This window comes from Notothenia rossii (genome assembly GCF_949606895.1).
Source record: "Notothenia rossii genome assembly, chromosome: 7".
Classification (NCBI taxonomy): Eukaryota; Metazoa; Chordata; class Actinopteri; order Perciformes; family Nototheniidae; genus Notothenia; species Notothenia rossii.
In genome coordinates this window covers 56,673,049-56,690,368 of record NC_136905.1, presented here as the reverse complement: position 1 = coordinate 56,690,368, position 17,320 = coordinate 56,673,049, and the positions used below count along the sequence as shown (strand labels likewise).

General features: G+C 41.5%; 1 protein-coding gene across 1 annotated transcript in view; it reads left to right on the top strand.

Moving 5' to 3' along the window:
• Window positions 1-4,608: 4,608 nt before the first annotated feature.
• LOC307047234 (uncharacterized protein) overlaps window positions 4,609-17,320 on the top strand; it is a 323,132-nt gene continuing 310,420 nt past the window's right edge. Inside the window, exon 1 of the mRNA XM_079694083.1 lies at window positions 4,609-5,069. Coding sequence (XP_079550209.1) covers window positions 5,022-5,069 — 48 coding nt within the window. The 5' untranslated portion in view covers window positions 4,609-5,021. The remainder of the gene's footprint in view (window positions 5,070-17,320) is intronic.

Genomic DNA, 17,320 nt, shown 5'->3' with positions numbered 1-17,320 from the left:
GCCTTTAGCTTAGCCACGGTGAAGCGCAGCCATGTGACAGTGAGTTAGTTTAGGGCCTAGCATTAGCTTTTTATGTCGGGCGATTGCATTTAGACTTCAACAATGGCAAATTTGCTGCGATATACCAAAGAAAAATGGGAAAAATCCCGTTCCTTTTCTGTCTAGGGGGCCCTTCGCGATGCTAACTTCCTGGGCAGCCTACAAAAACATGCCAACACTCCACCAGCGTTTTTGGCTCATTTCCCTCACCTCAGCCTCCCTGCCCATCTCTCCACCTGCACTTCATTCCCTCTTCAGATAACTTTGTATTTAAGTTCTGCGATTCAGACAAGTCTTTGTTGAATCCTTAGTTATATTCGGTTAGAATCCCATTTGACTTTCTTGCGTATGGGTCTACCTGTTCCAAATATGGGGTTGTGACTTTTGTCCTGAATATAAGATAAATCAATAACCACTGCAAAGCTCATTAATATTGTGGTAGTTGCGTGCAGTGCATCCGGAAAGTATTCATACTAGGGATGTTAAGATTCACCGATTTGCTTCAGTGCACCGGCATAAACGTTCAAGATGCGAGTGCACATCGGCTACAGTTTGGGTTGAACTCGTGATGCATCAATTGTAGCGTCTTTGCATCTGTAAAAAAACCGATTCATTCATATAATATCCCCTCATCCTGTCAGCACTCCACAGAGACGATCTTTGATCTTTGCTTCGCACTACGGAGGCCGAGAGTCTCAGTTAAAAATACCTACATATCAAACGTTTGGCAACACTTTTTCAAGAAAGACGGCCAACTTGAAAAATCGCTCACAAATTTTAAACGAGGCTGTGCCGCTTTAAAGTACACAAGTAGTACAAGGAACTAAGCAACGCACACAAAGAGGCGACATGGGGTCTGCGGCTGAAAAGAGAAACCTGAAAGTTATACATACGAGTTAATTCACTCAGTGAGGTGTTCTGTCAGAGAGAGTGGTGTTTAGTTTACAGCAGCCTGTGACTGCCAATAATAGTGTAAATGTCTTCCTTACTGTAAGCAGTTATGAAATACCTGTTTGTAAAGGTTATTTTCTTTATTGTTCATATAGAAACCACTGCTTTCTGCTCACTGGTGAGTTAGCCTATGAGTGTTAAGCACATCAGGCTGGCAGTGGTATGGGCATTGCACTATGGTAGTTGTTATTTGCACATTGTTAATCCTGGGCAATGCATCATTAAATTGTTTAACTGTGAGGTGTTATACAATTGTACTGTACTCTGGAGAGTTTTTTAAGGTAAAAAAGAAACAGCATGATGGGATAAGCAGTACTAGTAGAGAGAACCACATATGTAAAGCACTTTTTTTGTTCATTTATGATTTGCTGCATATAAGGAATAAAACAAAAATCCTGTCGTACCATATTGAAGTATCATTATTTTGCATCGTGTTGAATCGCCCAGTATCGCATAATGTTGAATCAAATCGTATCAAACTGTATCGCAACAGGGGTGAATCGTATTGCATGGCATTTCAAATGTATCGTTAATGTATCGTATCGTTGGCAGCGTATCGAGATGCGCATCGCATCGGCCTCACAGCCCGTCCACACACAGGAATGAAAAAAATCTTGAAAGATCTTGATGCTGGGCGTGTCTGAAGCTTGCCGATTTTTTGCGAGCAACGCGACCAACAACCAATCACATGAATCTCCCGCCCCCGACATACAAAGCAATAGCAATGTTAAAACGAAGTAAACTGGATATAAACTCCCCAAACAGGCGAAAACCTACCAGTTTCACCCACTGTCTCTGCCACCTCCCTCCATGCCTGGTTCCTCCGGTTTGTATCCCGGTAAATAGTTCTGGTCGTAAAGAACCGGGTGATTTGCTACCGTAATTTCTCGTTTGGAATATGAGGAAATGAACTGCGGTCTGGCTCTCCCAGCTTGCACGCGGTTTGATTGGCTAGCACTTGTACTGGCGGGATTTGCATAAACGGGATTTGATTGGCTGATGGCAGCTTCGAAAGCATCGGGAGCATCAAAAGTTGAACATTGCTCAACTTTTGATGCTCAAGAGGCTTGCAAAGCCATGCTCCGCTCCCCACAATGCAGTTCGGCGAAGATTACAAATCTTTTACATCACCCCATTCAAGTGAATGGGCGAGGCTTTGAAAGATTTTTTTCATGCCTGTGTGTGGACGGGCCGTCAGTGATGGAGATGCACATCCCTAAATCATACCCCTTAACTTTTGTCACATTTTGTTATGTTAGAGCCTTATTTCAAAATGAATTAAAAAACAACCTCAACATTCCACACACAATACCACATAATGAAAAATAGAAAACGTTTTTAAAGAATTGTGTATGTATTCACACCCTTTGCTTTGACACTGAAAATGTAGCCGAGGCGCATCCCGTTTCCACTGATCATCCTTGAAATGTTTCTATAACTTGACTGGAGTCCACCTGTAGTAAATTCAATTGATTGGACATGACTTGGAAAGGAACACACCTGTCTATAAGGTCCCACAGTTGACAGTGCATATCAGAGCACAAACCAAGTCATGAGGTCCAAGGAATTGACTGTAGACCTCAGAGACAGGATTGTATCAAGGCAGAGATCTGGGGAAGGGTACAGACAAATGTCTGCAGCATTGAAGGTCCCAACGAGCACAGTGGTCTCCATTATTTGCAAATGGAAGATGTTTGAAACTACCAGGACTCTTCCTAGAGCTGGCCACCCAAACCAAACTTTGGATCAGGGGAGAAGGGCCTTAGTCAGAGAGGTGACCAAGAACCCGATGGTCACTCTGACAGAGCTCCAGTGTTCCTCTGTGCAGATGGGAGAACCTTCGAAGGACAACCATCTCTGCAGCACTCCGCACTATGGTAGAATGGCCAGAAGGAAGCCACTCCTCAGCAAAAGGCACATGAAAGCCCACATGGTACACCCAGAGGACTCTCAGACCATGAGAAACCAAATTGTCCCGTCTGATGAAACCAAATTTGGCCTGAATGCTAAGCATCATGTCTGGAGGAAACTAGGCACCGCTCATCACCTGGCCAACACCATCCCTACAGTGAAGCATGGTGGTGGCAGAATCCTGGTGTGGGGATGTTTTTCAGCGGCAGGAACTTGGAGACTTGTCAGGATCAAGGGAAAGATGAATGCAGCAATGTACAGAGAGATCCTTGATGAAACATGCTACAGAGCGCTCTGGACCTCTGACTGGGCCGAAGCTTCACCCTTCAACAGGACAATGACCCTAAGCACACAGCCACGATAACAAAGGACTGGCTTCAGGATAAGTCTGTGAATTTCCTTGAGTGCATCAGCCAGAGCACAGACTTGAACCGGATTGAATATCTCTCTGGAGAGATCTGAAAATGGCTGTGCACCGACGCTCCCGATTCAAACGGATGGACTTGAGACAATCTGCAAAGAAGAATGGCAGAAACTGCCCAAAGATAGGTGTTCCAAGCGTGTAGCATCATACTCAAGAAGACTTGAGGCTGTAATTGCTGCCAAAGGTACAGTACTTCAACAAAGTATTGAGTAAAGGGTGTGAATACTTATGTCTATGTGATATTTGAGTGTTTTATTTTTTATTCATTTGCAAACATTATTTTAAAACTTTTTTCACTTTGTCATTATGGGGTATTGTGTCTAGAATGTTGAGAAAACAAATGAATGTAATCCAAATTGAAATAAGGCTGTAACAGGCTGCAAAAATGTGGAAAAAGTGAAGGGGTATGAATACTTTCCGGATGCACTGTATATCAACAAATGTTCATAAGGCATATTGCGATCAACCCTAAAATTAAAATTAAACAGCTGCACGTCACATATAATCAGGTGATTTGACACTATGTATCTATTTGAATATGAGTGGTAGTGGAGAAGTCCCTGGATTACTCAGCTCTCTACTCTCACTGCTGATTATGATACACCTTTGTGTTTCACACTTAATATGTATCTCAGCACTTCCTAATTTCCCTGAAGGGAACGTCCTCAACTCCGGAATAGTAATTTAAGAGATCAGCAGCATCTGTATAAGTGGAGGACACGGATCTCTGCTGTAGCCAAATGTGATTTACCCAGACTGAGACACTTGGGTTTTCTGTTAAAGGACAATTATTTGTTCTATTCCACTCATGCTTCTCTCCCTTTTAGACTTTTTATTCTCGTGTCGTCTGACAAGCGAACGCTCCGATGTGACACCAGCGTTTCAGTTCAGTGAGATCGGCCTTTTTAAAATGCACTCATTCAAGTTGTGCTGTCCGCTGACCACTCCAGAACAGTGACTGAGAGGTGTGACTGGAGAAAATCCCTAGTGGAGCCGCTGTAAGTAACTGAGGCAAAACGAGAGGGATGGAGGCAGGGATGAAGAGACAGGGAGGAAAAAAACACTGTGGTGCAGTCCACTTATTTTCTGCTGCCTACAGTTCTACTCAAATAAATCCACAACATTGTAATCCTTCATCATTATTAAGTACATCATTGAGGCCATAACATCAACCTCCCTCCTAATGGTCAATCTTACATTTTGAAGCTGCACACTAAAGAGTTAGATTTTTAACAGAAGAAGAGACATTATGGCTGTTATTGTACCAACAGGGTTACTTTAAAGGCCCAGTGAAGTGTGCACCTGTGCATGATCTGTTATGCTAATACGTATAGTAATGACCAAAATTGTCCATTGGAACCCATATCAAAAAATGTTGGAATAGCAACAAATTTGACGAGTTTTGAATTTTCCGGGGAAATCTGCAGTCGACCTTCGCCTTCGTGGGCGTGGCTTGCGATCTACTGCGTGACGTCACGAGATGGACGCCGCTGCACTGTTTACATTCACCACCGTTCGTTTTTTCTCTTTTTCAAAGTCGAATTTTTCAACGTTTTTGAGCTAGTATTTTCCTGGAAAGTGTGTCGGAGTCGACTGGAAGTGATTTCCAATCGAGAAAACCTGACAATGGAGGCGACAGTGAAGAAAGAGGGATGAAAAACACAGGGGAAACGATGCATTGCCGCTGGCTGTAGTAATGTCAAGTCTGCCGAAGTGGCGATGTTTCTGTTCCCAAAAGATGAAGGTGAGCCTGGCTGGGGTCATTGTTTCGTAGATTATTTGATTGATCATGATAAATAAAGGCCAGTGGTCGATTCGAGAGAGAGAGAAAGAGAGAGTTACAGGGTTGTTGTTAGCATCTGGTGCTAGCTCGGAGCTAACGGAGATTAGCTGTTTCAACAATAAGGAGAGAGAGAGTGCTCTCCTGTGGGACTGAGAGAGATAACGTCAGCTCAGGGAGGTAAACTGTAGCCTAAGTTATCTCAGTGGGTTTGGTCATCAATGTAAACTAATATTTCCATCTATGTAATATTAGTTGTATAAAATAGGTTAAGAAATCATTCCAATGTTTTTTGATTATTGAAATATATGTTTCATATGAGTGTTGAGAGCTGTATCCATAAATCTCTTAATGTTGCCCTCAAAGTGCACCAGATTGATCACTTTCCTCATCTATCCTGTCCGAAAAGCTGTCCAAATCAATCATTTCTCTCACACTAGTATCACTTTCCAGAGTCTCCGCCATGTTTACAATCGCAACTGGGTACATCTTGTGACGTCACAGCCACTATCGTCTGCAACTTCCGTTAGGCTCAGATGGCAAAATTAATAATTCATTAATTCATTAATTATGAATTATTAAAAATTATTTTAGCCATGAACAGGCACAATGATATGTAAGGAATGAAACTGCCATTTCATTTTGGTGCAAAAAAATGCACTTCACTGGGCCTTTAAATGTATTCTGTTCCGATACCTCTGAGAAAATATAATCAGTAACCTAATCTGAATATCAAAATCCAAAAGTACTTTTGGATCACCTCAATATTAAATGCAATGCGAAATAAATACAAGATAAAAAGGAATAACACGAAGATGTTTTTTACTTAAGTGTATTATATAAAACAACAGAACAATGTGAGTTGTGACAATAGGAAAATAATAAATGTAGCTATTTCGGATCAAAAATGTCATTTATAGGAAAAACCTGCCTTTCATGAAGCATATTCTGGCAGTAGCACCAACAATGAAACACATGAGCACAAACTACAGTTTAAAAAAGCAGAATTAAAATCTGAGCTGACAGAAAATGCTCCGCTTTATTTTAATACACACAGTTAAGCTCCCACACACTATTTTATGAACACATAGGTTCAGGTACTGAATTTAAAAAAAAACAGGAACAGATAACATTTCAAAATAAAACAGAAACATTACTGATATCCAACCCAGTCTCATGGCATTTTGTGATATAGTCACAACATGTAATCTATTGATTCGTGTTCACCAACACGATTAGCCCCTTTTTTTCGTGTCACATAGAACGATTTTAAAAGCAATGTATTTCGACTGGTAATGTGTTTCGTGCCTGCAGCACGTCTTTTTCTCAGGTCGGGTCGTGGAAGACCGGAAGCTGTGTGGTTCATAAAAACATGTTCTTACTCAATATCAAGCCACAATTATTGCTTTTATTTTAAATCATATAATGTCTGACTTTTGTTGCCATCTGTGAGGAAAATAAATGGGGCTCAGAGCCTCAGGATACTGAAAACTGTATTTTTTAAAATCTTTTTTTCCTTCAGATGTGTTATTCTTCTCAAAATAACACACTGTTATTTACTCAAAATAACACACAATTATCCTTGTTTTTATTTATTGGTTTGTTTCCATAATCTCTGGCTTTTTTGGCGTCCTTCAGGAACTGAATTTCAAAATAAAAATAACCGGACTGGTTCAACGATGCCGGCGGTTTTGACAGTCTCTGCGGCCGCAGAGCTGCTGCTTTTGGGTTCATCTGGCTGCGCTGGTTCTATGGTTGAAGGTCCAGGCTCCGGAGTTGTGGATGTCAGGGATGTGACATTCAAGTTGTTGAATTTCAGTTTAGGTTGACTATATTTAGTTTTCTTATGCGCTGGTTCTTCTGACGTTCGCAAGTTTATCTATCTAGGTTAAAGGCTGACACACAAATAAACAAATCTAAGCTTTTTTATTGGTTGTAATGTACATGGATACATTTGACTGGTGTGACAATGTCCTATTTGATTGGATTAAAATGTACATATTCTTCCTGTTATGTCTGCCTGCTTTATTTTACCTAATGCAAAGTGACCCGCTCCATCGAAATCAGTCACATTGACCCGAAGTCACATTTGTATACACTGTTGGAAAGAGGAGATTCCTAGCTTTCTAATGATATCAGGATTGTTTTTGTACTCCAAATATTAAATATTAAGTAAAATATGTCACATTATATATGATTGTCACAGAGTCATCGTTTTGAGAAAAAGGCCTTTAAAGTTTCCTCTTTTCTGGAATCCATCGATCTGATTGATTATTAGCGGCTAATAAATGACCAAAGTAGTATGGAGGAAACATATTTTCGCTTGTATTACTGGCCTGGGGGAAGCTCGCGAGTGTGTGTGTTTGTGTATTTTTGCGTTTGTGTGTATTTCATTTCAAACCTTTATTTATCCACGTGTATCCCATTGAGATCATTGATCTCTTTTTCAAGGGATACCTGCTCAAGTAGGTTCCACATGAAACATAAAAACATAAACAGAACAACAAAAAGGACATCATACAGCAGGGATCACCAACTACATTTGTCCAAGGGCCAAAATGTGTCCAATAGACACTATCGCGGGCCAGCGATTTTTTTATAGCGGGTGCTAGTGGAGCACGCTCAGGTACTGCGGACCGCGTAAGCTTAGCAGACTCTTCACGCTAACGAAGGATCACTTCTACGCAGGGTTGGGAGGGTTACTTTGTAAATGTAATCAGTTACTGATTACTGAATACATGCTCTGAAAGTAATCAGAATACAGTTACGTATTCAGATTACTTTTAGAATACTTTATTTTTCCATAACAGATGGGTATGTTTTGGTGAACAGGAGACACTTATTTTACTGTTTTAATGGCTTATCGAGAGCACAACTCAAACACAACATCTTGGTGTCATTCTGGACAGCTCCCTCTCATCTGCACCACACATAAAAAACATCACCCGGACTGCATTCTTTGTACTGTCTTAAAACCTTTCCTTGGAATATGTTAGGAATTGTAAGGTGTCCTTGGGTGCTTTGAAAGGCGCCCCTAAATATAATGAATTATCTTTATTTATTATTATTATTATTATCTGAAACGATATAATCACTTTTAAAACTTTTTCCAGTCACTTGCCCCATGCATTCAGCAGCAGCATTCACTTTGATTTGATCCCGTTATGAAATGTCATCATTTCGACAATAAAGAAATGCTACATAAATGTTATCTTGCACATTTTATCTAACCATCTCCGTTTCTAACTTTCAATATATTTTAAAAGAGATCTCTCTCTCTCATCTGCGTGTGGAGGCGGGGCCTCACAGACATGCTGCAGCGCTGTGCAGTGTGCACACAGTTCTGCCGGTAATGAATATTACATTTTGTGAGGAAACTTTTCCACCAATAATTCCAATAAGTATTCCAAAATGTATTCACTTCTAGTTTATGAAAGTAACTGTAATCAGATTACTCGTTTTTCAAATGTAACGCCAGCTGAATACAGTTAGCCTACTTGATTTTTGTATTCTGATTACGTAACGCCATTACATGTATTCCGTTACAACCATGGTTACAACGCAACCCTGCTTCTAAGCTACTGTCTCGCAGCTCCTGCCTCTCTGTTGGACTCTTTCGCAGCGGGGCTACTGCTGTGGTGCGGAGCGCACAAAGCAGACTCTTCACAAGAAGGATCACTTCTTCTTCAAGGCAGGGAAGGTTTCGCAGTACGCAGTCTACTGTCCGGCAGCTGCTGCCTCTCTGTTGGACTCCGGTGCTGCACGTTACTCACGAGACGTGCGAACGCACTAACCACTCCGCCAACGCCACAGTCACCCCCGTCGTACGGGCCGGATGAGAATGTCTGGTGGGCCGCCAACTATCCACATGAACAGGTACCAACAGCTTCCGATTGAGTAGCATCCAACCGAGCTTTAAAAACATTTAGTGGCACCAGATTGCTCAGTTTCCAATTCAATTGCAGACTATTCCAAGACAGTGGAGCTGCGCATCTAAATGCTATCTTCCCTAAGACAGTCCTAGCAGTTGGCACATTTAATAAAACTACAGCATGCGACCTCAGACAGTAGCCACTTACAATTCGCTGTGAGATCAGAGAGCAGATGTAGGATGGAAGTTTCCCTAACATGGCTTTGTACATAAAAATGTACCAGTGACTGAGCCTCCGTACAGTTAGCGAAGGCAAACCAGCCTTTGCATACAGGGTACAGTGATGGGTTAATGCTTTACAGTTTGTCACAAATCTCAGTGCACTGTGATACGCAGCATCTAACTTGACCAGGCAATTGGCAGGTGCATTCATATACATTAGATCACCATAGTCCAGCACAGGTAAAAAGGTCACAGTGACTAGCCTTTTCTTTGCCTTAAGCGAGAAACAGGACTTGTTCCAGTAGAACAAACCTAGCCTAACCCTCAGTTTTTTAAGCTTAGTTATTGACATGACGTTTAAAAGTGAGACAATCATCAAGCCAGATACCAAGGTATTTGTAACAGGTAACCACTTCAAGTTTTATTCCTTGCGTAGTTACAATATCTAAAACAGGCTCTGGTGTCTTTTTAGCTTTTGAAAAGAGCATTACCTTGGTTTTATCAACATTTAAAAGAAGCTTTAGTTCAGAGAGCTGAGTCTGAATAATGTTAAAAACAGCTTGCAATTCAACAACAACCTCCTTAATGGAGGGACCTGCACAGTACATCACGGTATCATCCACATAAAAATGTAAGGTTGCTCCATCGACATTTTCCCCTAAACTATTGATGTAGATCAGTGGTAACCAACCTTTTCAAGCCCAAGATCACTTTTTATTCCAAAATATAAACCGAGATCTACCAATCCGATATCTTCCAGAAAAAACACTTAGGAGCAAGACTATTCATCGTCATATTTATTTTTGCAATCAATTTATGTTACAACAGGCTCAATGTACGTGTAAAGATGCAAACAAAGAAAGACACAGTTATGCACATTTATCTGTGCAATGTACAATATTCATATTTACGTTAGGCATATCTGTTCAATACAAACTATTAATATTTACAGTATCTGTTGAATGCACTATATTTAGTTTCTCAGTTAAATTAGTAATATTCACATGTACAGACATTAGCCTACAGTTCAATGTAATCCATATTAAGTTTCTCTGTTCAATGCACAATATATTTTCAATGCTCAAGTTGCTCTATCAGCCTGCCTTTAATGAGACTGCTGTGACTGCACATTATCTGTAAGCCTTTTGAAATCTGGCTGATAGTTAGTGATTGCCAGCCGGAGGCAGTCAGTAAGATGTGCGTCAGTCATACGAGTTCTATACTTGGATTTAATTATTTTCATTTGTGAAAAGGCCGTTTCACATAAGTATGTGGAGCCAAAGTAGGCCTTCAGTTTAAGCGCACATGACACAATCAGTGGATACCTCTCTCTACTCACGAGTGACCAAAAGTCCTGATCTCTTGCTCTGGCCTTCAATTCAATGTTGCTTTGCATTCCAATGATCTCCATGTCAACACCCATAGGTAATGTAAACACGTCCTGCATTTTAGCTGACAGTTGTTCAATGTCAACGCTGAGGAAAGGGTTTGATACAAAACCAACTACTTGCCCCATGTCTTGTACTGTAGCTCCACAAATCGAGCACCAAATTCTGATTTCAGTTTGTTCAAATGGGCGCAGAATTGTTCAGGATGGAAAGCCATTTTGTCTGTGAGGTTTTGTGACACCTTTTCAAGATTTGGGAAGTGTGTCAGCCTCGCATGTCCTAACTGAGTGGTCCACAAACTGAGCTTCACTTTGAATGCCTCCACTGCGCTAATCATGTGACCAAGCTCTCGGTCTTTCCCTTGCAATTCTCGGTTAAGGTCATTGGGTTTTGCAGTCAGATCGGTAAGGAACCCCAAGTCCAATAACCAAGTATCATCGGACAGCTGCTCATACTCCTCGTCCCTCGACTTCAGAAAACGGATGATCTCTGGCAGCAAATCCAGAAAACGCTGGAGGACCTTGCCCCGACTGAGCCACCTTACATCTGCGTGAAGGATCAAATCTCCATACACAGAGTCGAGCTCGTCCAATAAAGACTTAAATAGCCGGTGCTGGAGTGCTTTTGCACGAATAGAGTTGAAAAATCTTGACAACAACATTCATTACATGTGACATGTCAATTGCTTAGGCTCCCAATGCCTGTTGATGAATCACACAGTGATAGTTTACAAATGGTGGAAAGTCTGGGTCTTTTCTGCACAGCGCAACAAATCCTGAACGAACACCGAGCATCGCTGGTGCCCCATCGGTTGTGAAGGACACTATTTTATGAATGGGAATCTTGTACTCATGAACATAGTCCTTGAATGCCTTGTACACATCCTCACCCCTGGTTCTTTCTTTCAATGGGATAAGGGCAAGAAAGGCTTCCTTGATAGTAAAATCCGTGAAAACCATTCGGACAAACACACCTAGCTGGGCTGTGTCTGTGGCATCGGTAGACTCGTCAAATTGAACTGAAAAGTATTCAGAGAGAGGCAAGTCTTTTAATACTTTCTGGGATACATCTTCGGACAATGACTCGACTCTTCTGGTTACAGTAGGTGCACCAACTGGTACACTTTTTATCCTTGCTTTTATGTCCTCTTTGTTTTTGAAATCCGCAAATAAGGCGTCAGCTGTGGCGCTCATTGTTTTTTTGTGCTGAGCCAAAATATGGCTAATCCGGAGGGACGTTTCTGTAGCTGCTCTTTGCTATAGGCGCGATGAAAAGCGACTGCTGTGCTTTTAGTCCTCTTTTCAGTTCATCAATTATTTTGGTTCTTAATGCGCTGTTGAGTGGATATGAGTCTTTGAATTTACCATGGGTGCTCGCATGATGGCGCTCCAGGTTGCCCCGTTTCGCCAAGGCTACTGCCTGTTGGTATATGAGGCATATAGTCTTCTCTTTCGCTGATGTGAAAAGAAATTCATGCTCCCATTCCGGGTGGAAATAATACGTCTTTGATTTCCTTTTCGCCGGACCCTCAGCCATATCGATGTTGGTTAAATATTAGCAGAGCTTGGTACAGTTTAAGTTACTCCCCAAGATGACCGTTAAGATACGATTGTTAACCCCACCCACAATTGCATGCAGCAATTCATAGGTACGTCAACATATCTAATAACCAATTGGAGTTTTTAAAATTACCTGTGCGTGATTCAAATCAACAAACCAGAGCTAGGTCTAAAAAGATTGTTTAAACAACCAACCAACCACAGCATGAACATTTTCTTTTTTTTTGGAAAATATTTTTTGGGGGAAAATATATATATATATTTTTTTAAATGCTAGGGATCGACAGTGAAGGCTTTGAAGATCGACCAGTCGATCGCGATCGACCTGTTGTTTACCCCTGGTCTAATGGATAGTGAGGTGGGCTGAAGATCGGAAGGCTGTGTTCAAATCCCGCCAGGAACACCACCACTAGAGTGCCCTTGAGTAAGGCACTTAGCCCTTAGTTACTCCAGGGTGAATGTCCCTGTACTCGGTCATTATAAGTCACTTTGGATAAAAGCGTCAGCTAAATGAAATGTAATGTAATGATTAGTAAAACATGCATGAATAAATAAATAAAAAGTTAACTGGGTGAAAAAAGGTAATATACACTTTTAAAACTTGTTGAGAGAAAACTAGTCTTTGCTGCTGCCTCAAAGAGGAGCAGGGAGGAGAGGAGAGAGACAGGAGAGGCTGATTCAGGAGCACAGACACACTCACAACTATAAATGAACCAAAAATAAATTATTAAACAAGTTTCAGTGTTTTTTTCATATTGGAAATGGTATGTTATTGGTTATGGCCATGATTTTATGATTATTGAAATGTATACAGTTCTGTTTCTTATAGGTGTTTCCATAAATCTAGTCTCTTTATTTCCCCCTCAAAGTGTACCAGATTGATGCATTTAACTCCAAAATTAAAAAAAATATCTTACCGGGGGGGCATACCCCCGGACCCCCCTAGAGGATTTAAGGTCAACCCCCACTTAAAATCAAATGGATACGTTCCTAAATACATTTATAAAAACATTATTTTTTTTAAATAGTAACCCATTTCCATATGTTCATGTGTGGGTAGTAGATTTAAACTATAGGGGCATACATTATGGGCCCTGCCTGTACCTGTTCGCTCTGCCATCGCGTGAAGGATCTGCTAACAAGCGAACAACAGAAAGGTTAATGTTGTTGCACGTCACCTCAACCCCCCCCCCCCCCCCCCCGCTACCACCACCCCCCCCCCAAGTATATTTCAGAGCTCTGGGAAACACTACCAGCACCAGAGGCGTTCCCATACACACAGGCGTTGGAGCTGTTCTTCATGAAACCCAGAAGGATGAAGTGCTCTGACAAACAGTGCAATCTTTGCGCAAAATGATTATACAGGAATGAAAAGTCAATAAATAAACATGTTGTTAAAACTTGTTTTATTTATTTTTTGCGCTGCCCCCCCCGCCCCCCACCCGCTGCCACCACCCGCCCAAGTATATTTCAGATCTGTGGGAAACACTGCCCGGCCATACCTATATAAGGTATATTTATACGTTTCTGTTTTCAAAATACCAAACAGATGATGCATTTTAGCCATGCCTCATTTAGCTCTATTTGCTGTTCTCCAGCCCTGTTTTTGCAGGGGGCTGATTCTGTGAGCTGCAGCTGACCACGCCCCCCTGCAGGAGAGGGGAGCGTGCTCTGATCAAGTCAGAAGAGGGGGAGAAAAATAGATCTCTGTCCTCCGTGTTTTATTATATTATTATATAGAGTCGTTATTCATTTGTTTTGATGCTCAATAAACAACAAAGAAGACCTTTGACTGGCACTTTTCAAATTTTGTCCGGAAAATTTTAACTTTAACGGACATCTTGACCGGCGAAAGAAAACCTAAGTGAAACTCTGCCGCACGGTCCCCTCGTTCCTTGGAAGAGGCGGAGTGGTGGGTGTTTGTCATCTGCTGGTGGACTAACCGGAGAGAATTACAGTGCCTGCCTCGACGGGGAGGGATTGCATTGAATTACAGCAGCGGGAGCAAACGCTTGCCTCGGGGAGGGAGAAAAAGAGCCACAGCGGAGAATAAACAGAAGGGCAACCATGGCAACCATGCGCGGGAAGTCTCCTTCGCTGTTTTTGTGGCAGACTACAGCGCCACTTACAGGCCTGGCAGATGTACTACAGCGTCTCCAGCGCTTTCGAGCGGCAATGGCCGGCCGTGGCCCAACCCCACATTCCCCTGATAGGTGGAGAGTTGGCCCAATAGCCGTAGCGCCACCGTCATGACGTCAGGACAGTGTTCAAATCTGGATCAGTTTTTATCAGATCCGGGTATGGAGGAAAATAGAGAGGGTTGTGTTTTCTGACACTTGGTGAGTTCCCTGGAACACCGGGGACTAGGGATGGGTATTGTTAGGATTTTAACGATACCGATACCGGTACTGCTTATCGGTATCGGTATTTTTCAATACTCTTATCGATACTTTTCAATAATTTGGTCCTCAAAATTATAGACATGAATACAAGATGTGAAGATTAATTTTATTGTAATTTTCTTGCAGAAATAACTGTATAACGTATACATTAGCTTCTCAGAAGCAGATAAAAGTAAATAAATAACTTAGAGGGGCCTGGCTTGATCTATCATGCTTTTTGGGGTTTTCCCTCGGACAGAGGATGAAAAGAGGCATTTTTTTAAACATTTTTTAACATTTGTAAATCAGTTACATCTTCATCCAGACATTTCAAACTGACAACCTAGCTCGACAAGAGATCCTTAAAACATTGTCCTACAATGACATCATGCAAAACTGTGATATGAAGAAATTGGTAAAAAGGCTAAGCTGGCAAAAAGATAAAGGCGAGTACATATATTATTCTGGATTGTACTTTTAAATCATCACAAAATAAATGATGTGCTGAACTGAAACACGTCAAAATGTGTCTGAAAGTTTAAACATAAAACAAGGTATTTGAGCTTAAAATATGTAAATTCCTAGTAAACCAACAATTGCTGAACCACACATTGAAACATTGACCTTTAACAACATTTAAATGCAGTTTTCAAATTCACAATGACTTCTGTATGTTTAACTGGTTTATAAAGCATTCAATGAAAGGCCAAATAGGAGCTCACATTAATCAGTGTTAATAAACTAAAAAAAGACAAGGTGATGTCCCTGCAAGACTTCACTCAGGTAAACAAAACATATTACCCGTGCGCAGCAGCTAACCTGCCTGCGAGCCTTCGCTCAGGTCATATTTACACACGGCGCGGCTGAAGCCCGCTAGCACTATTAGCACTACCAGTATCGCTAGCAACCACATTGTTTAGGCATTGTTTTAATGCTTCATTAAGTTGCTTGTGTTACCCCCTTTACAAGCAACTGATTGAGTACATAGATTGCACCTTGCAATATCGCAACTACATTTTTTAAAGTGCACCCAGACCTTTGATCGCTTCGCTCTGTCCGCCATGCATGCGGGAGTCTCACAACAATAATAAGAGGGCTGTTGAGAGAGATGACGAGTGGCATTTACAGTGGCCAATCAGAGGGGTCTAAAACCGGATACATCACACGGGATGAGGGTTCCCAACTAACCAGAATGGTTTAAAGTTAAACTAAGGAAGTAGACGTAACACATATACCGATAGCAGCACCGTTTGTCCAGCGGCTTAACGGTATACCGATACCGTCCAATCAGGTACCGCTATTGACTTAGTACCAGTTCTCGATACCCATCCCTACAGGGGACACATATTCATGTATGAAAGACGTACAAAAGTGTGATAAACATGTGTTTGCCACAGAGCTTATTTTCTGCAATTTTCGAAATCCAATTGTAAAATCCCATTGCTACTTGTCAAGTGAGCCCTTGCGATGATAACTTCAGGAATGGCCTACAAAAATACGTCATCACTGCACCACTCTATTCTTTTCTGGATTTTAGGGGTTTCAGCGGTTTAAAGAAGCTTTAAGGCTCTCTCGAAAATAAGGAAATTATAGCAAAGTGTGAAATGTTTGGGATGAATTTATTTTTTTATTTAGTAAGTGGACATTTTGTTGAAATCCAACAGGTGGCGACAATGTAACATTTGGACGGCAGCCACCATTAAAAACCAAAGAATAAAGAGGAAAAAAAGGTGCAGTTAATTAAAGTTCAAGCTGCTGCCACTGCCATATCGGTAAAAGGAGAAAAAAGTTAATAGCACTTATTCATGGTGGACATTTGTAGGGTAAGCACAGGTGTACTACAATTAATGATGGCTGGATTCCCTTGAGCTGCTTTGATCTGGCTGTCACTCTCACACTTGGATAGAACCGAGCCGTCGTTAGTGATATTAGTACCACCTGCCCTTTGGAGGACCTTTTCCTGCACCACTGTTCTTTCAACGTGTATCCATTAGCAGTGGCCAATTTGCATGTTGAGCAGCTCAAGGTCACCATATCATCACGGTAACTCTTGGATTTACACACACATTCTATAATGAGGCTCGCATGGTGCGAGCAGCATTTGTTTCAGTGTTGATTTCTCATTGTCCTCGCAGTGGTTAAACTGACCTGCCAACCTTCAAGGTGTGAGTCACTCGCTGGGCATGTGTGCGGACATTTTATTTGACTGGATAATATAGGTTAAAGTGGCTGTGAATTTGAAAATGAGTGGTCGAGCGAGCGCATGTGTGCTGGATATTAGCCGGTGAAAAGGTTACACTTAGTGGTGTTCCTTTCAGAGGAAGTTGAACAAAGAGAAACTCCAACCACTGGTTGATAAAGGGTGTTTGTTTTTTCCTGCTGTTGTGTGTGGCTAAATCATCTTGCGGCAGAGTCGACTGCATGAAACAATATTAAGCCAAGTCTTGATGCACACTGTGAGAGATTATACAAACCAAACAGGTTTTAAAGAGGACATGTGTTGGGTATTGGACCCCTTTAAACTGGTGTTGTGGATAATCGACCACGGCAGGGCTCCGGTCAGAGAGCACAGAGTCATCAGATGGTTTTAAATGTCTTTACTAGTTAGAGCATGGAGGGAACATATGTGACCCGCTCTATCGAAATCAGTCGGAAGTCGCAACGCCTAGTTTTTCAGGGTTCAGGTGTTTTGTTTGATTTTAAATAAACAAAGTCTTGGCTTTCAGAATATTAAACTTGTTTCGGCAAATTCAGATGATAAATACAATTGTGAAGCTTCTAAAGGCATAATTAC